Source organism: Rhinatrema bivittatum, chromosome 12, assembly GCF_901001135.1.
Source record: "Rhinatrema bivittatum chromosome 12, aRhiBiv1.1, whole genome shotgun sequence".
NCBI classification, from domain to species: Eukaryota; Metazoa; Chordata; class Amphibia; order Gymnophiona; family Rhinatrematidae; genus Rhinatrema; species Rhinatrema bivittatum.
The window spans coordinates 67,662,603-67,688,789 of NC_042626.1; the positions used below are offsets into that span (position 1 = coordinate 67,662,603).

The 26,187-nt window shown below is 45.1% G+C and overlaps 1 protein-coding gene across 4 annotated transcripts in view; it reads right to left on the reverse strand.

Moving 5' to 3' along the window:
- Positions 1–26,187, reverse strand: part of MARCH10 (membrane associated ring-CH-type finger 10) — a 140,613-nt gene that overhangs the window by 68,934 nt on the left and 45,492 nt on the right. For all 4 annotated transcript variants that reach the window (XM_029573957.1, XM_029573956.1, XM_029573955.1 and 1 more), the window contains one exon: positions 24,582–26,067. In XM_029573957.1, the coding sequence (XP_029429817.1) occupies positions 24,582–26,067 (1,486 nt within the window). The remainder of the gene's footprint in view (positions 1–24,581; positions 26,068–26,187) is intronic.

Here is a 26,187-nt window from a genome sequence, read left to right on the forward strand (position 1 = left end):
GTTCAAGGGATTGAGAAGAGCACCATGACGTGAACCTGGTCCATTTGTAAGAATACGATTTCCTCGTGGAAGGCTTCCGTGAAGCAATCAGGACACGGAAAACTGGTTCAGAAAGGTTAAGTGGCTGAAGGATTAACCTTTCAACATCCATGCCGTCAGGGACAAGGCTTGAAGATTGGGGTGGCGTAGGCACCCGTCATTTTGAGTGATTAGAAGCGGGTCCTTTCCCAAGGGAATGTACCTGCGAATGGAGAGATCCTGAAGTACTGGAAACCACACTTGGCGCGGCCAGTGGGGTGCTATCAGGATCATGGTTCCCTTCTCCTGACGTAACTTCACGAGAGTCTTCGAGAGAAGTGGAAGTAGAGGGAATGCATATAGGAGACCGGTTGCCCATGATAGGGAGAACGCGTCTCTTGGCTGATAGTGTTGGCTGCGAGTGAGAGAGCAGAAATTGTCTACTTTGCAATTTTGAGGTGACGCAAAAAGGTCTATTTGAGGATAACCCCATTGTTGGAAGATCGAGTTTGAAACTGAGGGGTTGAGAGACTACTCGTGCGATTGAAAGGTGCGACTCAGCTTGTCTGCCAACACATTGTCCACTCCCGGTAAGTAGGTGAACCTGAGGTACATCGAGTGGGAGAGGGCCTCCGCCCATATCTGCGCAGCTTCCTGACACAGAAGGTAGGAGCCCATCCCTCCCTGTTTGTTGATGTACCACATGGCCACCTGGTTATCTGTCTGGATCAGGACGACTTGATTGGAAAGGCGATCCTGAAATACCCTGAGAGCATATCTGATTGCTCGTAGCTCCAGGAAATTTATTTGGTGTTCGGCTTCCTCTGGAGACCAAGATCCTTGTGTCTGCAGATCGGCCACGTGGGCTCCCCAGCCGAGGTTGGAAGCATCGTTGGTGAGAGTTATTTGAGGGTCTGGAGCCTGGAAGGGCAAGCCTTGGAGGAGATTGACCTGATTTCTCCACCAGGCGAGAGACTGACGGAGTGAGTCAGTTACGTGGACAATGGTCGACAGGGGCTGAATGGATTGAGTCCAATGTGACCTTAGAGTCCACTGCATGACTCTCATGGCCAAGCGGGCCATTGGGGTGACCTGAACGGAGGACACCATGTGTCCCAGGAGGATGAGAAAGTGGTGTGTAGTCGTGGAGTGCTGAGACTGCAGCTGGTGTGCAAGAGACACGAGAGTGAGAGCTCGCTGTCGAGGCAGAAAAGCCTTTGCCTGCAAGGTGTCCAAGTCTGCCCCAATGAACGATAAGGTTTGAGATGGGACTAAGTAGGATTTGTCGTAGTTGACGAGAAATCCGAGTGAAATTAGTGTGTAAAGTAAGATGTAGGGACGACAGAGCAGCTTGCTGAGTGGGAGCCCTGATTAACCAATCGTCTAGATAGGGGTAGACGTGAACACCTTGAGTCCTGAGGAAGGCTGCAACTATGACAAGGCATTTTGTGAAGACTCGTGGTGCAGACGCGAGGCCGAATGGAAGCACTCGGTACTGATAGTGCTTGGGGCCTACTAGAAACCTCAGGTATTTGCAATGAGATGGAATTATCGCGATATGAGTGTATGCGTCCCGGAGGTCTAGAGAGCAGAGCCAGTCTCCTCTTTGTAGAAGAAGAAGAAGAGAGCCCAAGGTTACCATTTTGAACTTCTCTCGCTGGAGGTACTTGTTGAGGGCACGTAGATCCAGAATTGGATGAACGCCTCCCGATTTTTTGGGGATTAGAAAGTACCGGGAATAGAACCCTAGGCCATGCTAAGAGTAGGGTACTGGTTCTATTGCCTTGGACTGGAGGAGGAGGGAGACCTCCTGTTCCAGAAGGATGGAGTGATCGGATGTTCTCCACTTTGGTAGAGGTGGGGAGTCCGGTGGAATGGAGAGAAAGTTCAGATGATAACCTTGAGCAATTATCGCTAGGACCCACTGGTCTGAGGTGATTGAGTGCAACCTGTTGTTGAAATGGCACAATCGACCTCCCACTGGTATGTAGGGCAATGGAAGCTGGCTGCTGCTCTCTATGCAGGAGTCAAAAACCGGAGGCAGGGCCCGGCTGAGGAGCTGCTTGTGGTTTTTGTTTTCGTGTCTGATGAGACTGGGCTTTTTGAAATGGTCTCGTAGAACGGGTTCTAGTTGGTGGCGGGTAGGTCTTCTTCCGGCAGAAGAATGACTTCTTAGAGTCCTTCTGAAAGGGCTGTTTTGAAGAGTACTCAGAAGGCATCAGAGAGAGCCGTCTTAGGGACTCATGATGGTCCTTGAGTTCCGCCACTGTTCATTGAATCTGCTCGCCAAACAGATTATCTCCTACACAAGGCAGGTCAGATAATCTGTCTTGTCCTTCAGGGTGAAGGTCGGAAGACTTGAGCCAGGCCCATCGTCTTGCCGAAATATCAGCTGCAGATACCCTGATAGCAGTGTCAAAGATATCGTAAGATGATCTGATCTCATGCTTGCCTGCCTCAAAACCCTTGTTTACTAGGGTTTGGAGTTGCTCTTGAAATTGCTGTGGCAGAGAGTCTGTCAAGTCTTGTATCTGCTTAAATAAGACCCTATTATATTGGGTCATATAGAGCTAATAAGAGGCAATTCTGGAGATGAGCATTGATCCCTGGAAGACACGGCGACCAATGGCATCTGGAAATTTCTGTTCCTTGCCTGGGGGAAAGGAAGTGTGAGGTTTTGATCTCTTTGCTCTTTTCTGGGCAGATTCGACAACCACAAATTGGTGATCCAATTGAGGTTTGCAAAAGCCTGGAGCTGACTGAATGACATAGGTGGTGTCAGCTTTCCTGTGGACTGGAGCAACAGAGCCAGGATGTTCCCAGTTCTTTTTGAGGAGATCCAGAAGAACCTGGTGGATAGGGATGGAGGTTAGTTCCTTGGGAGCATCCAGGAATTGTAACAGCTCCATCATTTGATGCCTGTCATCTTGTTCAGTCTGCAATTGGAAGGGAACCATCCCTTCACAAGGGGACATCTCCTTCACAAAATTTATAAAGGAAAGGTCCTCTGGATGCGAACGCTTTCTGCTTTCAGTAGGTGAAGGTGGTGAAGGCAAATCATCAGTGTCTGGTGAAGAATCATCAGTCCAGGTGTCGTAGGGATCAGCACCTGCTCCTCTAGGGACTAGAGGAGGACGGGGCGGTGGATCCCTGAAGGTCCTGGTCGAGGCTCCAAAGGACTCGAAGGAATAACTGGAGGCACCAATGAGGGCATCGAGGGCATCGATGGATGGCTCAGTGGTGCCGGTGGACGCGTCGGCACCGATGGGTCGATCGGTGGCACCAGACGTATCGACATTGACGGCTGAGGCATCGGCAGAACTCCCGATGGAGGGATGCCGATGCCTCCCGATGACAAAGCAAGTGGGGAGGGCACCGGAGCCATCGGTGACCCGGGGTCCATCGGTGGAAAAGCAGCCATAAGCGCTTCCATTCTCGAGAGCAGCGGTGCCAACGCTGCTGGAATCGGGTCAGTGGTCGGTTCCACAATCGGTATCAGTGTCAGTGCCGGAGGAACCTGGAGTCAATGCATCGCCTTGTTGATGGCCTCCTGAACCATCCGGTCCAGTTCTTCTCGGAGACCTGGAGCAAGCAGCCCTGGCTCCGGAACAGAAGAAGGAGGCAGAGGCATAGCCAGAGGGACCACCGTTAAAGGCGAAGTCGCGGCTCCCAATACCCTGTCGGGTGAGGGTTGCCTCGGTGACCCAGTTGCCGAAAAGGTCGGTGCCTTTTCTGGACGGGGTTTCTTCGGCGGCTCAGACAATGGCGAGGTCGATGATTTCGCTCCCTTGATGGTCCGAGACTTTCGATGCCGGTGGCGATGTTTATCTCTACAATCCCCTCGGTCCTGAGGGGGGAGTAGAGAGTGTCAAAGGCTGAGAAGTCGTCGATGCCGGACGGTCACCGGCCAGAGGTCGATGCTGGCACGAAGTTGATGGTGCCGGTTCTGATGAATTCGATGCAATAGATGGCGTCGGGGTTTGAGCACGGAAGAGAAGTCCATCTTCTCCATTCTAGCCTTGCGACTTTTTGGTGTCATAAGGGCACATTTGGTGCAGGTTAGGACATCGTGCTCACATCCGAGACACATTACACAGACTTTGTGAGGGTCTGTGATGGACATGGTGCAATTACAGTCCAGGCACCGACGGAACCCCGACGACATGGCCATGAAAGAATTGAGCCGCGGTACGGTCGACGGTCAATAGGCCGCGAGGGCCAAACTCGACGGTAATCAACAGAAAATGGGTAAAAAACTTACAGGAGTACCGCGGCTTGAAAAAGTTGAAGGAGGGACCCCTGTAGGGTAAATTAAATTTTAGTAATTCCGTGAGGAAAATTCCTGTCAGGAATCTCTGCAGAGCTCCTTAACCGCGTGGCTACTGCTGCGCGGAAAAAAGAAGACTGAAGGGGGACCCCTGCTGGCTGCAGGGTTAGTGCCATGCTGGGCATGCCCAGTAGGGGCCAATCAAAGTTCTGGAAACTTTGACAGAATTGTTCCGTGACTGGGCTCCATCCTGTGATGTCACCCATATGTGAGGACTACCATCCTGCTTGTCCTATGAGAAACTATTTGCATCTCACCTGGAATTTGAATGTATACGCTGTATTAAGGACCCCCAGGGTCACTACCTAATTCTTTGTATTAAGATTCATGACATGTATTTTACCTTCCTTAATCTATATGCTCCTAACAGGGAGCAGGCTGTATTTTTCAAGGAAATCCAGCAGATCCTGGTGCAGTACTCTAGTGGAAAGCTAATACTGGGTGACATTTTTAACGTTACGTTATCACCAACTACAGACACGTCTAAAGGGCTCTCAGGGAACTGCTAACGGTTCACAATCTGGTAGATGCCTGGAGAGCACAATACCCACATTCCCGTTCTTACACCTACTACTCCAGTGCACATAATTCATACTCTCGTATTGACTACCTTTTTATAGTCAAATCGTTATACTATATGATTCAAAAAACCGAGGTGGGCATAATCACGTGGTTAGATCACGCTCCCCATATTATCTCTACAACTCATAGGGGGTGACCATGGTAGTCATTTCTGGAGACTCAACGACTCCCTTCTCCATGAGACATCCTTTATCCAAACAACCTCACAGGAGATTCGAGATTTCTTCCAGAACAATGCTGACTCAGTAGACTCTCTGACACTAGTATGGGACTGCTTCAAGTCCTATATACGGGGCCATTTTATCTCTCATGCTTCTTATCTAAAAAAACAAAAAGAATCAGCCTGCTCCCTTCTCAGAGATAATATTTCAAAGTTGACCTATCAGGGGGGAACAAAGCTGGAAAGTTGCTTGCGCATCAATTAAAAAAAACGAACCTATCAAAACCATATCCTCAAAATTCAAAATGACAAGGGTCATATAGAATCCACCAATTCAGCTATCACACACCAATTTCTAAAATTCTATCAAACACTATACGCGGCTGAATCACATATCCAAACTACGGATATCGAGAGCTATCTACGCTCAGCTGCTCTACCCCACCTTTCACCTGATATGCGGGAACTTCTTAATGCAGAAGTTACAACCACTGAGCTCCTAAATGTCATAAAAAGTCTCAAAGTGGGGAAAGCACCGGGGCCTGATGGTCTCACGGCTAAATTTTATAAAACCTTTGGCCCATTACACTTACGCCATTTCAATTCACTACGAGAGGGAGGAACCCTATTACCAGATTCTGACAAGGCTGGTATTAATATTATCGCCAAACCTGGTAGAGACCCTGCTCTATGCGCATCATACAGGCCTATATCATTGATAAACTTAGATCTTAAACTATTAGCTAAGATATTAGCTGACATATTAAATTGTTTTATAGCCCAAATTATTCATCCTGATCAAGCGGGTTTCATCCCAGGCCGTATGGCTAGTGATAATGTGAGGAAAATTATCAATATCTTATAGGGCACTAAAAAACAACACACGGCTCAGCTCCTGTTGGCCAAAGATGCGGAAAAGGCCTTTGACATGGTCCATTGGCCTTTTCTTTTCCAAACACTACATTCCATGAAGTTTGGACCTTATTTTCACAATTGGCTTACCGCCCTATATAGTTCCCCAACAGCCTGTTTAAAAATAAATGATAGATACTCCAATCCTTTCCATGTCCAGAGGGGGTACCAGACAAGATTGTCCCCTTTCTCCTATTCTCTTTGCTATTTTCCTTGAACCGTTGGCCACATGATTAGGAATAATTCTATCATTATAGGATTTTCTCTTAACTCTCAGCAATACAAGATGTCCTTATTTGCAGACGACATCTTGTTTACAGTAAGTAATCCCTCATCTTCTTTAAAAGGGATAGAACACAAATTAGCCAAATTTAGCACTGTCTCAGGTTTTAAAATAAATTGGGACAAATCGGAAATTCTGAATATATCCTGCCCTTCTGCAATGGTAACTCTATTCCAATCATCTCATACCTTCAAATGGGCCTCCTCTAAGCTTAAATATCTGGGTGTGTACCTCAGCAAAAATATCTCAGAGCTATTCCAGCTTAATTACACGCCCCTTATTCAAATGGTTGATAAAGATCTCATAAGGTGGAATTTAACTTGGTTGGGACGATTGGCTACTCTTAAAATGAATGTACTTCCCCGGTTCCGTTACTTATTTCAAACCTTGCCTATTTCCGTTAACATTGTAACCTTAAAATTGTGGCAAAGAAAATTGCTCCGATTCTTGTGGAAATGTAAGCCACCCAGAGTGGCCAGAACAGTGCTATTTCAGTCTAAAGAGCATGGCGGCCTGGGACTACCTAATCTTGTTCGCTACTATGCCACAGCGCAGCTCCCTCCTATTATTGACTGGCACAGACTCAATGATATTAAGCCTTGGACCCAGATGGAACAGGCCTATCACACATGCCACTTTCAGCCTTGATCTGGCAACCTCGAAATACCTGGCGACCTACTTCCGATATGGCACCATGCACCAGACACACCCTTGAACGTATGGCACAAGTGGAAACATAAACTTGTGGGGGATGCCTCTTACTTTACACAGACAGCCTTATTCCACAATACCGCCTTTCCTCCAAGACTACCCGGGACAGCCTTTGCTACCTGGAAAGATAAGGGCATCACTCGATTATCCCATGTATTTGTTCAAGGGACATTCCTATCATTCACAGCTCTTCGGGAGTCATATTCACTTTCCGATGTGGACTTCCTTCCATATATGCAGCTTTGACATTTCTTCTATAAGATCCACTCACAGGGTCTTTTGGCCTCAGAGCGCTCCCTATTTGAAGGATTCTGTTCCAACCCCAAAAAACACCATAGATTGATATCCAAAATATATAAACTCCTGGAGACTGGACCTCCTAACAAACCTACCCATTTATTAGCTGGGAAAAAGACCTGGGTAAAAGTTTTTCCAAGGATGAATGGACAACGATTTTCTCGAGACTATCACGGGGCTCGATATCCGCCCGGATAATGGAAACCAACTACAAAGTTCTATGTAGGTGGCACTTAACTCCTGTCCATCTACAACACTTTCGCTTATCCAATGGATCCCAGTGTTGGCGTCAGTGCTCTCACCAGGGCACCTATTTACACATGTGGTGGGAATGTGCACACATACAACCAGTCTGGCAGTGTATATATTGGAGGTGCTGTCGGAAGTTCTCAAACTCATTATTTCTCTTACCAAGGACCAAGCGCTTCTATATGTCTTCGACACTATACCTTTACCAGCTCAAATCTTTATCCAACAGGTTTGCACAGCCACCAAGATGGAAATCGCAGCTTCATGGAAGAAGCCACTACCACCGACCTCATCAAAAATATTGATTACGCCTGGATCGAGTTTGTACCCTTTATTGTTTAACTGCCCTCAAATATCATCATCTGCCTAAATTTGATTCTGTCTAGAACCCTTATATAAAGTGGAGACAACTGACTTTTTCTCCCAATCCTTAAAGACAGCAAAACTTATCCTGCTATGCACCAATTCTCAACTTAATATAGTATACTGTACTGACCATATAGTATTGCTTTTATGGTAGGTAGCATGAAGGAGGGGTGGGGGGGGGGGGAATAAGTGTTTGAATGTATAATGCTGTTCAATTATGGTTTATTGATGAATATGATTATACATGTTAATGTTTCACAGCAATAAAATTACAAATAAAAAAAAAAAAGTCCAGCAGTTTAAAAATCACTACTCGCGGATGGACTTCTCCGTCCCCTCTACTCCTGATGTGGTGCACTCGTTCGATCCGCAAGAGGCCTCGCACCCCGCTGAGGCCTAGTTCTTTCAGCAGCCATTTTTCCAGGAAGGGGGCCAATTCTGTGTTTCTCATCTCCTCTGGGAACCTGATCAGATGCAGATTATTGCGGCGCGATCGGTTCTCGAGATCTTCAATGCAAAGTTCGTGGTGCTTGACCTCCACTTTCAGTTGTTGGAGTTCAGTATTTGTCATTTGCAGGCACTCTTTGTTCGTCGATATTCTTTGCTCCATCTCTCCAATCTGGGTATCATATGTAGCCAACCATGTCGAAACCTCTTCAAATTTATCAATTAGACATTTGAATTCAGGCTCTAATGCCACCACCACGGCGCTCAGTGATCATGTAATTTGTTAGGGTGCCGGGAGCCGAGGATGGAGAGGCAGCCGCCATTTTGCTTGCGTTCAGTGGTATTGACTCCTTCACTTTTTCTTTATCTCGCTTAGTGAGACACATGGACATACCTTACTGAAGCATAATTTTACGAATGCCCTGAACTGCAAAGAGATGAAGATGCCAAAATCAGCTATATTAATGATGGGGAGGGAGTGAATTCGGCAGGATAAGGCACAGAGCCGAGAAATGCACGTCTCACTCTGTTACGCATCACATGACTCCCTTATAGATTTAAAAAATTTTTTTTCAAGAGGTGGCACACTTTTTATATTTGATTTTCAATTTGGCTGGGTTAACTGCTTCCTCTTTGAGAGATATGGCGGACGCTATTATTTTTCTTATTCCTAAGCCTGAGAAAGATGTTGAGGAGTGTGGGTCATGTAGACTTATTTCTCTTCTTAACTCTGACATAAAAATACTGGCAAAAATTTTGCAAATGAGGCTGCAGCAGGTCCTCTCTAAACTGATCCATAATGATCAAACTGGTTTTGTCAAGGGTAGGGTCTCTTCTTCCAGTACAAGGTGACTGTTTAATATCCTACATCTGGCTAAGCAAAAGAGTGTCTCAGGTCTTTTAATATCTTTAGATGCAAAAAAGGCTTTTGATAAAGTGTCTTGGCCATTTCTGTTTCACGTTATGACTTGTGCAGGTATGTTGGATAGATTTTTAGCGTGGATTTCAGCAATGTACGAACAACAATGAGCGCAATTGTTTATTATCGGCACCTTGTCCCCTTTTTTGGGGGAATTGCGCATGACACTAGGCAGGGGTGCCCTTTATCCTCTTTATTATTTAACTTTGTCATTGAACCCCTTGCAAAAGCCATACGTCAGCACCCAGAGATTACAAGTTTGGCTGGAGGGTGAGAGCATCTTATTTCTTTGTATGCTGACGACATCCTCTTTACATCACTAAATCCTTTGCATCGGGGCCTGCATTTCTTGACCTTCTTATAAAATTTGGGGGTTTATCAGGATAAAAAACAAATTTAGAGAAGTTGGAAATGTTTTTTCTCACTGATCGTATACTTCTTCCAGAATGTTACTGTTATGGTCGTGGACCCATGGGCCGGCTGAGACTGTAGATGTTGCACTGTGGAGACCCAATGTGAGTGTCGCAGCCGGGAGGCGGCACTGACGAGAGACTCCGGAGAAGACTTCACCACTGGAAGTCCGAGGTCCCCCCCCAGGAGCCCATAGGGACCTGGACCTCTTGGACTTAGGTGGGACCCTCTGCAACCAAGGATCCAGGAAGTGGTCGAAGAGATGAGGGTGGTAGGGCCCAGGAGGCTGGAAGAGTCTTCACCCTCGGAAGCCCGCTGCTACCCCGGGAGGAGCCCATGAGAGCCCGAGCCACTGGGACTTAGGAGAATCCCCTGGGCCAGCAAGAACCGGATACCTGAAGAGGCGGAGTGAACAGAAGTCGAAGTCCAGGAACGAAGCAGGGTCAGAAGTCAGAGGTCCGAAGTCAAAGCCAGGGGCGGAAGCTGGAACCAGTGGACGGAGCCGGGTCAGAAGTCCAAACCAAAACCAGGAACGGGAGCAAAGACGAAATCAATGGACGAAGCCAGGTCGGAAGCTAGAAGTCAGAAGTCCAAACCAGGAGCAGGAGCGAAGACGAAGTTAATGGATGAAGCCGGGTCGGAAGCCAGAAGTAGAAGAGACTATCCAAGATCCAACGCAGCAACTAGCAACTCAGGGGACTGAGTGAACCTTGTTGCAAGGCGAGGCATGTCAGCGACAACCAGGTTTAAATAACCCGGCAGCGTCTGACGTCAGTGGGAGGCTGTCCCTGAGTTTCCCGCGCTGGCCCCTTTAAGACTGAAGCCCCGGCGTGCGTGTGCACCTAGGGGGCAGGGCCAGTTGCAGATCGGCAGTGGCATCTCCCTCGCAGGGAGAGCGCAGCGGTAGACCTCGTTTCGGGCCTTTGGGACCGAAGAGGAGGGACTGCCGTGGCCGGGCCGGGAGGTGAGTGGAGGGCCCGGGGCACGGCCCTGGACCGTAACAGTTTTTCTGTTTTTCATTGGGCAATAGATGGTTTCAAATATTTGGGTATAAATATAACTAAAAATGTTAAAAGATTATATGCTAAGAATTATGGTCCAATGATGATAAAGGTTAAAAAAGAACCTCGGCCCCTACGACCTAAGTAACTACCGTCCAATCTCAAACCTTTCATTCCTCGCCAAGCTAACCGAGAAAGCCACCCTTAAACAACTGAACGACCACCTTGACACAAACAACATCCGGTACCCATCTCAACACGGCTTCAGAAAAAATCATAGTACGAAAACACTGCTCACCAACCTAACCAACACAATTTTAAGAGGCTTCGACCACGGACAATGGTACATTCTCATCCTACTCGACCTATCTGCCCATTCGACACAGTCGAGCACAGTAGCCTAATTGCCAGGCTCTTCGAAATAGGCCTATCTGGAAAAACACTAAAATGGTTCTCTTCCTTCCTCCAAAACAGATCCTACAAGGTCAACCTAAACAACCACATCTCTGACGCCATCCCTCTCGAAACTGGTGTACCCCAAGGATCCTCACTATCCGCCATCCTTTTCAACATCTACCTACTACCACTCTGCCAACTTCTATCAAGCCTCTCCATCACCCACTTCCTATACGCTGATGACATTCAGCTAATCATCCCTGTCTCAGCCTCCCTTGAAAACACTCTAAAAATCGCCGCCACAACCATCAACCGAATCAAACTCCTACTAAACCAACTTAAGCTCTGCATCAACACTGACAAAACTGAATGTATGTTGATCGAAAGAAACATCTCTGGTGATCACTTGACCCACCCCATCCTCATCGATAACACCCCCATCAAACTAAGAGAATTTGTCAAAGACCTAGGATTCTGGATCGACCCCCAACTCAACCTCAAGAAACACATCACCACTAAAACAAAAGAAGGCTTCCACAAACTTTCCATCCTCAAACACCTCAAACCCTTAATTAACCACTCCGACTTCAGAACCTTTCTCCAAGCCTTGATATTCTCAGGCATCGACTACTGCAACTCCCTCTTGATAGGTCTGCCAAAATCAACCATACACCCTCTGCAAATTCTACAAAATGCCACTGCTCGAATTCTCACCGGCCTCAAAAGAACTGACCATATCTCACCTGTACTAAAAGACCTACGTTGGCTCCCCATTGAAAAAAGGATAGAGTACAAAACCCTGACAATCATTCACAACGCAATCCACCACAATGACTCTGATTGCTTCAAATCCCTAATCCAAACTCACCACTGTCAACGATGCACAAGATAAACCAACAAATCACAACTCGAAATCCCACCAGTCAGCGCAGCCAAATTAACCACCACCAGAAAAAGAGCATTTTCAATAGCCGGACCCCACATCTGGAACTCCCTCCCGTCCAACCTCCGGACGCAAAACACCACCTCTATGTTCAAAAAATTACTCAAAACATGGCTCTTCAAACGAGCCTACAAAGATGGGATTGGATAAACCAACATGTTCGACAACCACAGCAGTTCCCCTACCCCCTTCAACCCCATTGCCCTCTCCTCCAATCCCACCCCCCTAGCCCCCTCTCCTGCCACACCTATGTATATTCTTCTCTCCCCCTTCATGATCCCTTCCAGCCCATCTCCATCCCCCCCCTTGCTGATCCTCCGATCTCAATGTATTTTTCCAATTCAACCCTCTTCATATTAAAGTGAATATACTCGTCTATTAACACACCTCGCATATGCTACCTGTAAATACCCCTCGTTCAATGTTATACGTTACAATAACAATCAAATAGTAACTTTATCTCGTTGTTAAAAATGTAAACCGGAGTGAAGGCCTTCACCAATACTTCGGTACCTAAAAACCTATAAATAAATAAATAAACAAACAAACAAACAAGACATAATTGTGTAGGTTCACCTTACCATTTCGTGGGTGGGTCATATTAGTTTTTACTTAAAATGAACATACTATCTAAACTGCTGTACTTGTTTCAATATCTCCCCCGATTGGTGCCTGCTACAGTTTTTGAAGAGCTTAACAGATCAATGACTCAATTTATTTGGAGAAAGCAAAAAGTCCAGGTGAAGCTAGGGCAGTTATGGTTGCCTAAATCACAGGGTGGTATGGCGCTCCCAATTTGCACTTGTATTACTGGCCAACAGATTGGTAAGCCTGCATAATTGGCTGAATGGGGGACAGGCAGCATGGCTGATTTTAGAAAAAGTGCAGGCTGAAATGGTTAATTTAGCCATGCTCCCTTTTCTTTCACCTAGTTCTGTTATATGCCGTAAAATCTGTCGAACAAGCCCTATACTGGCACATACTCTCACAATTTGGGGACAAGTAAATACAATTTGGGGGATTCATAGTGATAAACATTCCCCTATAGCACCTTTGTATGAAAACCCCATACTTTTTCTCCAATCTTTAAGTACTGGAGAGATAAGGGCTTAGTTTTTATATCCCAGTTGTGGGAGGATGATACTTTTGTAGATTTTTCTGATTTAGAAAGGGCTGCCTTCTTTCAATTAAGGGCTGCTGTGGGGCAACATTTTAATTTACTTGATCCTCTTTGTCCCCTGAATGGGGTGAAGACATATTTGACTGATTCAGGGGCCAAATGCAAAGGGATTGCTATGGTATATAGGGGCCTTTTAAAGGGGAAGTATGGTTCAGACCCTGCACTCTCCTTGATCGAAGCCTGGAATAAGGAGTTAGGGTCAAATCTGGATGCTAATGCCTGGAAGAACATTTGGACATCGGCACACCATATTACTATATGTGCCAAGCATACTGAACTGATGCATTGCATACAGCTTACCATAGGCCTGAGTTTTATTCTAAATTGGGATAACTATTGACCAATCTCCAACTTAACCTTCATTGTGAAAAAAGTAGAAAAAGCAGTCTTTACCCAATTAGAGAATCATCTTGAAGACAAAAAGACACTTTATCCTAACCAATTTGGATTCTGGAAAAATCACTCAACAGAAACTCTTCTTCAATACATAATAGATCCTGTATTATGGGGTTTTGACTCTATCAAATCATACTGCCTAGTCCTGATTGATTTAACAGCTGCCTTTGACACTGTTGCTGCTATGCCAACAGTTGAAAAATATCGGGATTGATGGAAATGTGCTAAAATCTAACAATCATTTGAAAAAAACATCATAACTCATTTCTGAATATATGATTAAAAGAAAAGAAAATCTAGTGCAATGGAAACCCTTGATGAGCCCCAAAAAACCTGAAATTATTTGGTTGAGCCGCAACCCACCAAAATCTGTACCCCCAGGGATAGATCTCGGAAGTTGCCAATTAATCCCAGCAACCCAAGTGAGAGACCTAGGGGTCAAAATCGATGAAAATTTAACAATGAAATCTCTCGTAAGCAAAATGATTAGATCTGGTTTCTACAAGCTGCGGAAACCAGCTGCAGAAACCAATTGAAACCTCTACTAAACACAACAGATTTCAGAACAGTATTACAATCTCTCATATTCTCAAACCTGGATTACTGTAATTCCTTATTTCTAGGTCTTCCAGGATTTACTTAAAATCTCTGCAACTACTGCAAAATGCCACAGCTAGACTATGGTCTGGAGCAAGGAAATTTGACCATATCACCCCAACACTGATGGCTCTGCATTGACTTCCTGTACAGTCAAGAATACATTATAAAGTTCTAACAATAATATTCAATGACATTAACCCAAACAACAATGATCTGCTGGGAATAAAATGTAAACCAACAAGCCCCCTGTAAACGCTCAGATCTCAGAACAAAAGCCTCCTAGAAATCCCGAACTTAAAAAATTCTCAACTAACGCAAATTAGAGAGGGAGTGATATCACTTGCTGGACCCAAACTATGGAACTCCATGCCAGAGGAACTTTGATCATTAACAGACAAAAAGAAATTCAAGAGCGACTTAAAAACTTGGCTATTCAAAAATGCCTTCTACTTGACAGAAACACCCAGTTCCCCATGACTCAAATAAACAAAATAAGTCTTGAATAATAACCCCCTTTGCAAACCCCTATAATCTAGCTTTGTTTTCATACTATTTGTCTACCATTGTAATAATTCAGTTTATTATGAATGTTTGTCCACCTTGTAACACTCATTTTAATTATGAATGTTTTATACCTGTAAACCGTTATGAACTAGTGATTCTCACATGGAATGATGGCATATAAAACATTTAAATAAATAAAAAAGGAAAAAGAAATATCTGATATTCTTAACATTGTTTCATGTTACGCCTTTATTAGGTCTGCTGGATAGGTGGACAGGTTCACTTATACTCCAAAACTTTCATAAATTGGTAGGGCAGCGGCTACTGGCAGCTAGATTTTCTATTGCAATCTTCTGGAAATTTTATCCTACAATGTTTCACTGGAAAGCACAAGTAAGAGACATAGCTGATTTGGAAAAGCTTCAGCTTGATTTAAAAGGGGAATCTTCTAAGTATGAAAATATATGGGGAATATGCCATCAGAACAAATGGTCACCTTAGGCCCTGCCTTGTGTGAATTAATGCAAAATAACTTGGGGAACTTGAATTATTTTGTAACTGTGAAATCAATGCCCTTTGTATATTGTACCCTGTTTTTTATTCTTGTTGATGTTGTCTTTTACAATATTATTTGCCGGAAAACTTGATAAGATAGTGCAGGGCAGCCAGCGTGTGGGAAATGGCTCCTGTTATGTGCTGCTTGTCATGAGGGTAATTACTCCTAAAGTGTCGCTCAGCTTTGGAGGCACAGGAAGGGGGGGTACCAGGTGCGAGAGCAAGAGCCGGGGGAGACTTCGGTGGGGGGGGGGGGGGGGGGGGTGGAATTTAGCTACGCCTTCCTTGGTGGGAGAGGAAACTGCCACCCGGGGGGGCAGGGGAGGGGGATTTAGCAATTCCTTTCCTGGTGGCTCGCCTCCCTCCAATACAGCCTTTTTCTCATGTTCCCACAGGACAGGTTTTGGAGGTGGTTTTGCCTATTTCCCTGATTCCGGGCATGGGCCTGTCAGCCCTCTCTTGGATTGAATTTTTTAAGAGTAGGAATTTTTTAAGAGTAGGATGATTCACATTTGGGTGCCCGTGGGCAAACTTGTGCCAAGAAGCCCTCCTCGCACAGTAGCAAACGAGTGACCCCAGCCTCTTCTCCATCCATGCATGCTAAGCAGCAAAATGGACAGAGGGAGGAAAGAGGGGAAGATGATGGAGGAAGAGCCTGGTTCCTCTATGACAGACACCACAGAGGTGGCATTGGAGGAGGGCGAGATTCCACATAGAATTACATTGCGATTTTTTTCATCAGGAAGAGTTCTCTGGGCTGATTTTGCAGCCACTAAAGGCATTGGGTTGTGATGGGACAGCTCCGGTTATGGTCAAGATGCAAAAGAAAGATCCTATTATGGTCAGCTTATGGAAGGTTTCCTCTTTTTTTTCCCTCTCCACGAAGTGATGCAAGAGCTGAAGGACTTGGAGTGGAGTGTTCCACAGGCAAATTTTAAAAGAGGATGATCCTTGGCCAGTATTTACCCCCTGGATCCCTATAGTACGGGACCAGTGGTGTTTCCTGAAGGTGGATGCACTGGTGTGCTCAGTGACAAAATAGACCACCATTCTGGTGGAAGGTGCTCAGTGACTAAACAGACCAGCATACTGGTGGAAGGTGGAGTAATATAGTAATGACAGCAGAAAAAGACCAAAATGGTCCATCTAGTCTGCCCAGCAAGCTTCCCAAGGTAGTAACTGCCGCTCCATGCCGGTTAAACTTTTTTATTTATTCCCATCCTCTAGCCCTGAAGGATGCTCAGGATCGGAAGACTGAGGCTATTCTGAAACAGGCCTATGAAGCGATGGCCATGAATCTGCAGATTTCCGTTTGCTGTTGTATATTAGTGCAAACTATATTACTTCACAGAGAGACAACATACATAATAATATAATTTATTATTTATTTAGAAAACACAAGGTATTCACCTATCTAAACATTTTAAAATCTAAACTTACACATTCAACCACCATTCACACACCAACATAAAAATTCTGTGTTACACAAACAATCCTGAATTACAGTTAACCAATACACATCATTATTACAATTTTAAGACAAAGATTTATTTTATATTGCTTGACTTATTTTATATATCCTATCCATGTCCTGTCCATGTCCTGGATATGGATAGGACATGGATAGGATATATAAAATAAGTCAAGCAATATAAAATAAATCTTTGTCTTAAAATTGTAATAATGATGTGTATTGGTTAACTGTAATTCAGGATTGTTTGTGTAACACAGAATTTTTATGTTGGTGTGTGAATGGTGGTTGAATGTGTAAGTTTAGATTTTAAAATGTTTAGATAGGTGAATACCTTGTGTTTTCTAAATAAATAATAAATTATATTATTATGTATGTTGTCTCTCTGTGAAGTAATATAGTTTATAGGATATCAGAGAGTTGTGTTAGGATTTCCCTCTGTTTAATTACCGTATATTAGTGCAAGCCAGTTTGCGTTTGACCCAGGAGGCACAGAAAGTGTTCGGAGACAGTGGCCCTTACTTAGAGCCAGGGGCTACGTTCCTGTTGGATGCTGGTTATGATTTGGCACATACTGCGGCTCAGGGAATTGCTTCAGTAATAATGGCTGGACGCCTACTTTGGCTGTGGAACTGGTCAGCTGATACTATTTCTAAATTGAATCTCACAAAGTTACTCTTCAAAGGTCACCTATTGTTGGGGACAAGTTAGAAAAGATGGTGAATCAGTGGGGAAATTCCAAGTTTCCTCAGTTGCCAGAGGACAAAGAAGTTGGCTCCACGCTTCTACTCGAGGAGATGTTTTCACGACTCGCATTGGTTTTGACCATCCAGCGTTCTGGAAGCCAGAAATCTTGATCTTTCAGACGGACTCGGTCTTTTCAATCAAAGAAGCCTGGTAAGGATGGAAGCTCCGGTTCAGGGGCTGCCTGTTCTTCGCAATGAAGTTTTGGGGGTCCATCCTTCAGTGCCAGAGATAGGTGGATGTCTGTCTTTTATCGAAGACGGGCCCAACTCACTTCCAACCAATGGGTGTTGGAGGTAGTGAGAGACTATGTTGGAGCTAATCTGACCACTTACAGATGCTTTTATAGTTTTCCCATGCAACTCTCTCGAGAAGGCTGCCATACATTCCACTTTGCAGTGGCTGATTGAGTTGAAGTGGTTCCAGTTCCAAAGGAACAGGAAGGTGCAGGCTGTTGTTCCATTTACTTTGTGGTTCCCAAAAAGGAGGGTTCATTTTGTCCCATTTTGGATCTGAAAGGGTCAATCGCTTTCTTCGGGTGACCCACTTCAGAATGGAGACCTTGCAGTTGGTGATCATGACGGTTCAGAAGGGAGAATTTCTCACTTTGCTCGATCTAACTATTTGCATATCCTGATCCACAAAGAGCATCAGCATTTTTGCTTTTTTGTGGTACTAGGATGCCATTATCAGTTTCAAACATTACTATCCGGCTTGGCCACAGTGCCCAGAATTTTTTCCAAGGTGATTGTGGTGGTGGATACAACTCTTTGCAAGGAACCATCTTAGTTCACCCATATCTAGATGACTGGCTAATCAGAGCCAAATCGCTAGCATAGAGTCATGTAGTATCTCGCAGAGTAGTCCAGCTGTTGCAGGAGCTAGGATGCGTGGTAAATTTAGCCAATAGCAGGCTGCAACCCTCCCAGGTTCTGCAATATTTAGGTGTTCAGTTTGTTACAGCTCTGAGAAAAGTATTTCTCCCAGAATAGCTTATCCAGAAAAATTTGGGAACAAGTCCAGGCACTTTGGGTGATGCACCATCTGATGGTGTGGACAAACCTACAGATGGGCTCAACGGCAGCGATGCTGGAGGTAGTCCCATGGGTGAGGGCGCACTTGCTTTAAAGGTCTTTGCTGGCCAGGTGGAGTCCTTAATCTTAGGAGTACGGTGTATGGCTGTCTTTGCTGCCGGAGGTGAAACAGAAGTTGCTCTGGTGGATGCAGAAGGTTCATCTCAGCAAAGGGGTGGACTTGGAAGTTCCCAATTGGATAGTAGTCACTACAGATGCGAGCCTCCAGGGCTGGGGAGTCCATGTCCAGCAGTAAGTGGCTCAGGGACTGTGGTCTCCTGAGGAGATGGCATGGTCCATCAATCGGTTAGAGGCTTAAGCAATTCGACTGGCATTCTTGAGGTTTGCAGACCAGCTGAACAGGAAAACAGTATGAGTGATGTTGGACAATGCCATGGTGGTAGCCTACATAAATCATCAAGAAGGACATAAATCATCAAGAAGGGACGCGGAGTCAACAGTTCTCTCTGGAGATGGACATTCTGCTGCCTTGAGCAGAGCAGCATCTTCAGGCACTATCAGCCTCCCATAGGGACAAGGAAATTTGACCACATCACCTCCTCGCTAATTGCACTGCACTGGCTTCCTGTACATTCCAGAATTCATTATAAAGTATTGACTCTAATTTTTAATTATCGTCAACAACATTGACCCATGCCTATTAGAAGTGACTCTTCAACCAAACATACTGCAGAGCCCTAAGATCGCAAGATAAAGGACTTCAAAAAATGCCAATAAAACAGAGCACAAACTTAATGCAAATAAAAGATCGCATGTTTTCCATAGTGGGCCCCAAGTTATGGAATTCTCTCCCAGAGTCACTACATCTGATAACAAAAAGAAAGAGTTTTAAACAGGAACTGAAAACATGGCTGTTTAGAAAAGCTTACAATCTAATGATATAGCCAATAAATGAATTTCGTCACTATCAGATCTTTAGTATTAAATTGAGCAAAAAGATTTGAACGATGTAAAGTAAAAAAGACACCATTCTGACTATGACACATAGGATAATGGAACAAAATAGCACCTTAATTAGCTCATACTTGATGCTGTTGTGTTGACCTAGAATAGGTATTTATAATTATAAGAAACTAAATAATGCATGAATATAACCTAGACTACGTAGTAGCTGTTTGTATTAACCCAGAATATGAATGATGGCCTAGAATGGGAATGTTGAACCTGAAACCAAACAATGACTTTGTAAACCGTTGTGATCTTAGCTTGGAACAACAATATAAAACACCTAAATAAATAAATATCACAGGGCTCAAAAACGTTTGGGTAGACTATCTCAGCCGACACAGGAGAATGGGAGCTGGCGCACGAGGCATTTCAGCTCATAGTTCCAGCCTTGCCTGGATCTGACGATGAATCAAGAGAATGAGAAAGTGGATCATTTTTACAGTTGGAGGAGAGATGCTCAGGATCGATATGTTGGTTGTCATGGCCATGGGACAAGTTACTCTATGTGTTCCCTCCATGGCCCATGATAGGCAGGTTGCTGCAGAAGGTGGTTCAGCATCCAGGCTTGATGCAGATTGGCCACGAAGGCCATGGTACGCCGATCTTAAGTGAGAGAAGGGCAAGATGTTGAGGCTGCCAATATGCAGGAATCTAGTTTGGCAGGGTCTGATCCTTCACGAAAACCCGGCTCAGTTTTGTCTTTCGGTTTTGGCCCTTAAGAAGGCTGGACTCTTGAGGCAAGGTTATTCATTGGCCATAGTAAGCACCTTGTTCTGAGCATGTAAATTTTCTACTTCTTTGACCTACATTCAAGTCTGGTGGATTTTTGAAAATTTGGTGCCAAGAGCAGTCATGTCTTCCTTCGAAAGCATCCATTCCTGTTGCAGTCCCGGTCGCAGCACTCACGACCGGGACCTTACCTTCTCTTCTGGGGTCCCGGGCCCGGGAGCTCCGCTTTGGTTCGCCGGTCCGTGGGCCTGGTTCCCGGCAGCAACTGCTGTGCCCGGGCGGGCCGGCAAGGCCTGATCTGCGGCAGCGTCTCCACGAGGGAGACGCCGCCGAGGCGCTAAGTTCATCCCCTCCCCTCCTAAGCGCGCGTGAGAAGGGTGAATTTAAAGGGCTTTTCGCAGGCCGCCCCTTTCCATGACATCAGACGCCGGCAAATACTTAAGGCCGGCGTCTGCCTCTGTTTGATGCCTTGCAACAAGGTTACCTTCTGGTACTTGTTGCTGTGTGCTCTGGGCGCTTGCCTGCTTCCTTGCTGTTTCCAGTTCTTCCAGTTGTTCCAGCTCCAGTTGATCCAGCTCTAGGTCTGGATCTTCCTCTCGTGCTCCAGCTTCTGCTTCAGTTCCAGTCCCGGTCCTTCTTGTTCCAGATTCTTCTCTGCCTCTGTTCTGGTCCTGGATCTTCCCTGCCTGTCCCGGTACTGCTTCTCTGGTTCCGACTTCAGCCTGCCTCGACCCCGGACCGTCTCTACTGGTTTTGCTGATCGCCTAAGCCCCAGCGGCCCGGGCTCCTCCCGGGGGAGCCTCAGGCTTCCAGGGTGAAGTCCTTGTCTTCAGTCTCCTAAGGCCCAGCGGCCCGGCTCCTATGGGCTCTTCCCGGGGGAGCCTCGGGCTTCCAGGGTGAAGTCCTCGTCTTCAGTCTCCTAAGGCCCAGCGGCCCGGCTCCTACGGGCTCCTCCCGGGGGAGTCTCGGGCTTCCAGGGTGAAGATCTACCTCATCGCTCTTCCAGGTATCCGCCTCCCGGCCTGTGTCCCATCTACGGAGACTCCTCTTCTCACCATCCCTCTTCTCCATCAGGCCGGCCCAAGGGTCCACCAAGACCTCGCAACACATTCTATTAATTTTGGAATTTCTTCAGGAAGGCCTTTTTAAGGGATTGTCCCTGAATATGCTAAAAGTGCAAATTGTGGCATTGGCATGTTATCGAGGCCATGTGCAGAGGAGACCTCATTCAGATGTGTCTTGATTTTTGAGGGGAGTGAAGCATATTCGGCTGCTGTTACATATTTTGGTGCCCCTTTAGGATTTGAATCTGGCGTTTTTTTTTGGTGGGTCCCACCTTTCACCCACTTCGGCGCCTTTCCTTATGATTACTGATCATGAAAACAGTGTTCCTGGCTGCGATTTGTTCAACATGGTGGATTTCGGAACTACAGGCTCTGTTATTACTCCGGATAGGGTGCAGATTAGAACTGTACCTTCCGTTTTGCTGAAAGTCGTTTTGGATTTTCACTTGAATCAGTCCATTTCTTTAACATCTTTGGATAGGGATTTGGATGCGCAGGAATTTAAGGTTCTGCATTCTTTGGATGTGTATCGCCTTTTGTTGCTGTATCTTAAGATTACTAATGATTTTCGCAAATTGGACCGGCTTTTCTTCCTCCATGGGAGTGAGGCAGCGTCTCATGCTACAGTGGTTCATTGAATTAAGGATGTGATAACGATGGCGTATGTGGACATGGGTACACCTTTACAAAAGCAAGTTAAGGTGCATTCTACCTGAACACAGGCTGTGCCTTGGGCAGAATTGAGTTTGGTCTCTCCAGAAGACATCTGTTGAGGAGTGAACAGGTCTTCTTTGCATACTTTCACCCAGCATTATTAGTTGGATGTCGGGGAGAGGGGAGATGCATCCTTTGCCAGGATGGTTCTGTTGGGAGCACAGGCAACCTCCCACCCTTCTGGGGAGTAGGTTTGGTACATCCCATTTGAGTATGAAGAAGAAGGTGAAAATACTTCTTACCTGATAATTTCCTTTCCTCTGGGACAGGCTGGCCAGTCCACACTCCTGCTCGGGGCTGCCTTGTTGTGGTCTGGTCTATTTTCCTTGCTGGTTCTCAGCAGAAATATTCATTAAGGCAGAATGAGGATATAATGGGACCTTTTTTTTTTGTTCTGTGTGAGATCTGTTAAATGAGTGCCTTCAGCAGGATAGATATCTCACTGTAGTTTTCCTCCCTGGCTTTTCCTGCTGAGTCCATGCTTCTGGTTATCCAGAAGAAAAAAAAATTATAACAGTTTGTATTATCGTTTGAGTTGTTCAGTTGTCCACAGTTGGCTTTTGTAAAAATATTGGCAGGTTGATATCTGTGCAGGGCTATATATGAGTAACATCAGCAAATCTGTGTTCTCTGTCTCCATCGGCTGGTTGCAGTGCATAACCCACTTGTGTGGACTGGCCTGTCTGTCCCAGAGGAAAGGAAATTATCAGGAAGTAATTTCACTGTATGGCAGCGTTAGCCAGATGAATTGTTAGTCATGCCCTCAGAATGCCATCCTCCACCACACTACCTCTTTTTATTAGGCTAAAGTTTAGCTGGTAAATGGAGGACATTTTGTAATTGCTGTATTTTGTCCAGTTTACCTAAACCTCAAGGAGAACAAGCCCCTAACTGTAATGATCTATGGTCAACAAATGTCACTTCCCATCCAAAAACTCACCTACCTAAGGTAGGTTAAAAAATGATGTAGTAGGTTAAAAAGCTCTACCTGATGCTGGAGGAGGTGAGAGAAGGGAGTAACATAGTGCTTTTTTCATGGAATGTAAACACGAATCAACCAACCTCAAACCCTCTCTCACTAATTCCTGCTGAATATTTATCATACTATTACCATTCACAACTGTCATATTTATTCATTTGATTACCTATGTACCGTTTCATAGTCTTATTTTTTCACTTGCTATTCTAATGTATCAATAGGCTGAAATGTAAATATTGTGCTGTTCAATTTCTCCCCTTCCATCCCAAGTTTATTTTCCTTGTTTTTTGTAACTTTCCCTCTCCCTTTTTCTGATTCACTGTATTTAAAGTTTAAGGTTCTTATTGAAAATATTGTTTTTTACGTTACGTTATGCTTTACACTCCTTGTTATTTGTAAACCGGGTTGATGTGATGCCTATCATGAAACTCGGTATAACAAAAACAATAAATAAATAAATAAAATAAATGGAAAGGCCTTCCAGGGAAGGCAATGGAGGGGCATAGGGAAAGCACAGAGGATCCTTTGTGGTGGTAATGCCAAGGCCGGCTTTACCATGTAGGTGTAGATTCCCATAGGCAGGGGGAGGGGAGGAAGGAGTCTTCTCCCCCCAACAGATTGATATTATACAGACCCACCCACCCCACTTAACTCGAAGTCACTGCTGCCACTGTCCTCCATACAGGTGCTGGCCCAGCAGCAGCAACTTCAGGAAAAATTCAGCAGGCAGGCCTGTGAGCCCTTGTGTGCTCAGAGGCCTTGTGGCATCCCGCCCCTTGCATAGGTTTCAATAGCAACAGGAAGACTATGTGAGAGGGCAAGGCACCATAGGGCCCACACTGAATCTTTTTTCCTGAAGTTGCTACTGTGGGGCCAGTGCCTGATCTCTGGTGTTCCCTTCATATTTTCATATCTAGAAATCCTCTCTGCCTGTCCCAGACCTTCTTCACTTTCTTCCTCTGAGAGGCATCCTATGGGAAGGAATATTTTCCAAGCGTTTGAAATCCCGGCAAAGTTTTTGTTTAATGGGAAAAAAAATCTTTCGACATAAGTTGTTAATGTAAAAAGCAGAATTTAGCTTTATGTGCATCAGCAGATAAACCCACAGTTCATCAAATATGCTTTTGCCCAGGGAGAATCACTGCAGTGCAGAAAAAGATAATATGGGATACAGTAGTAACAGCTGACAAAGTGGCAAGAAAGAAAAAAAAACAAAACAGGATAAACAAAACCAGTCTTCTTTATCTGCTGAATATACCTGGATAAAGTCCAAGTTATTCAGAAAGTTATCCAAATAACATTAGGACTACTCTCCAGCATGACTAGACTTACCCAGATAACACTAAATATTGGCATTAAGTTATCTGGATAATTAGCCCTGTACCTGAATACTCTCAGAACATCTCTGATTTGTTTGGGTAAGTTTTACTCAGTGAAAACAAGATGGCCAGATATCAGCTTTAGATTTACAAGTTGAAATTCCATTCAGCTCTACACTTATCTAAGCGCTAGCAAAGCCATACTGAAAAAACATATAGCAGCCATTCGGTCCCTGCTCTGTGAAAAAACAAAATGCCTCACCTTTCCTGTAGCTTCTTGAGCTTCTCCGGGTCTGCCTGGGGTTTGCTCCTCTCTTTCTCACTGGCCGCAGTGAGGGCCGCTATTCTGTTTATGACGCTGGCCTGGTTCTGGAGCTCAGAAATGGTGACCAGAGTAAATGGCAATTCCTCTTGTAGAGTGCCTGTTAATTGGTGATTGGTTGCAACATTCAGCAATGCCAGGGGGTAAGGAGCATTCACAGATGAAGAAGAGCTCTGTGAATTAGGTAAGACTGATTCTTCTCTGTTGGGGTCACCCCTGGGAGATGGGCTATCTAGGCTGTGTGTGATATTTTGAGGCTCCCTGACACTTTCTTCAGGTTCCTGGCTCACAGGAATTATAGAGTCTTGGTTTTCTGTCCTGGTTGAAGAATCTGTATTTCTTGTAAGTGTAAAGGAAGTCCTTGGACTTTCATTCATATCCAACTCCAACTCCAACTCCAACCCAATAGAAGTGGTTGAAGAATGCTGGCTGGTTAAGACTACCTCTGTGTGTGAAGAAGATATTAATGATCTTGGAAGGTTATAGGAAGAAATTAATATTGGTGTATGAGTTGATGACCTAGTACTTGAGGCAGAAGATGGCCTTTGAGGATTTTCACTGGCTTGCCATCCTTCATCATGAATATTGAATGTAGGCACATTGTCTACAGAATTCTCATTTGTATCGAAAGCCTCAGGAGGACTGGCACTCTTAGGAGGACTGGCACTCTTAGGAGGACTGGCACTCTTAGGAGGACTGGCACTCTCAGGAGGACTGGCACTCTCAGGATTATGTTCCAAGTTGGCACTTGTTGGACTGAATAAGTTGGTTTCCCTTTCATCTTCATTATTACCAGCTAACACAGAATTCCTGGCAGAAGGACTTGAAGACTTTATCTCTTCTAATGGAGAATGTTCAGCAGATGCAGCCATCAAGTTGAACTGTGTTAATGACTTATTGGAAGATTCAGCTGCATCTGATGGAACATTAGCAGTATCACTATATTCCTCTTCAGAACTGGGATGTATGATTTGCACTGAGCTACTCCTGCTGAGTCTATCAGTTTTATTGAAAATAATTGGTGGCACTTCTGCACTACATGAAAGATTATCTTCTTGAAACAGATCATCATCTTTGATATCACTGATTTCTTCTGGGGCATCTTCAGTGTTCTGATCCAATAGACAATAAAAATCTTCATCTCTGAACCTGAAAGGAGAAATTCTGGTTTGTACTCTGCTAGTAGATACTCTGAATGGCCCATTTGACTTTCTCTGTGCCAAAGCGCCATTAGTTCTTGGGGAAGCTGGTGCCGATGACTGATATGGGGAGCGGTAAGCTTGAGGAAAAGCATTTCTATTTCCAGTCATACCCGCTTGAGGGTTTGCATTTGGCTGGCTGGGTTGGACTGGTTTCTCTCTCCTTTGATGACGACGATCCTGGGCTTCGGTCTTGCTCATCTGCCTACTGCCATCTGGCAGTGGATCTGCATTGACAATACATTCAAAATTTAAGTATTTGATGTGTTTTGCAGTCCCCGCCTCCAAACTTCATGGACAGGCTTTCTCACACTTAACAGACGTCTGGCAAAACACCTATCATATGT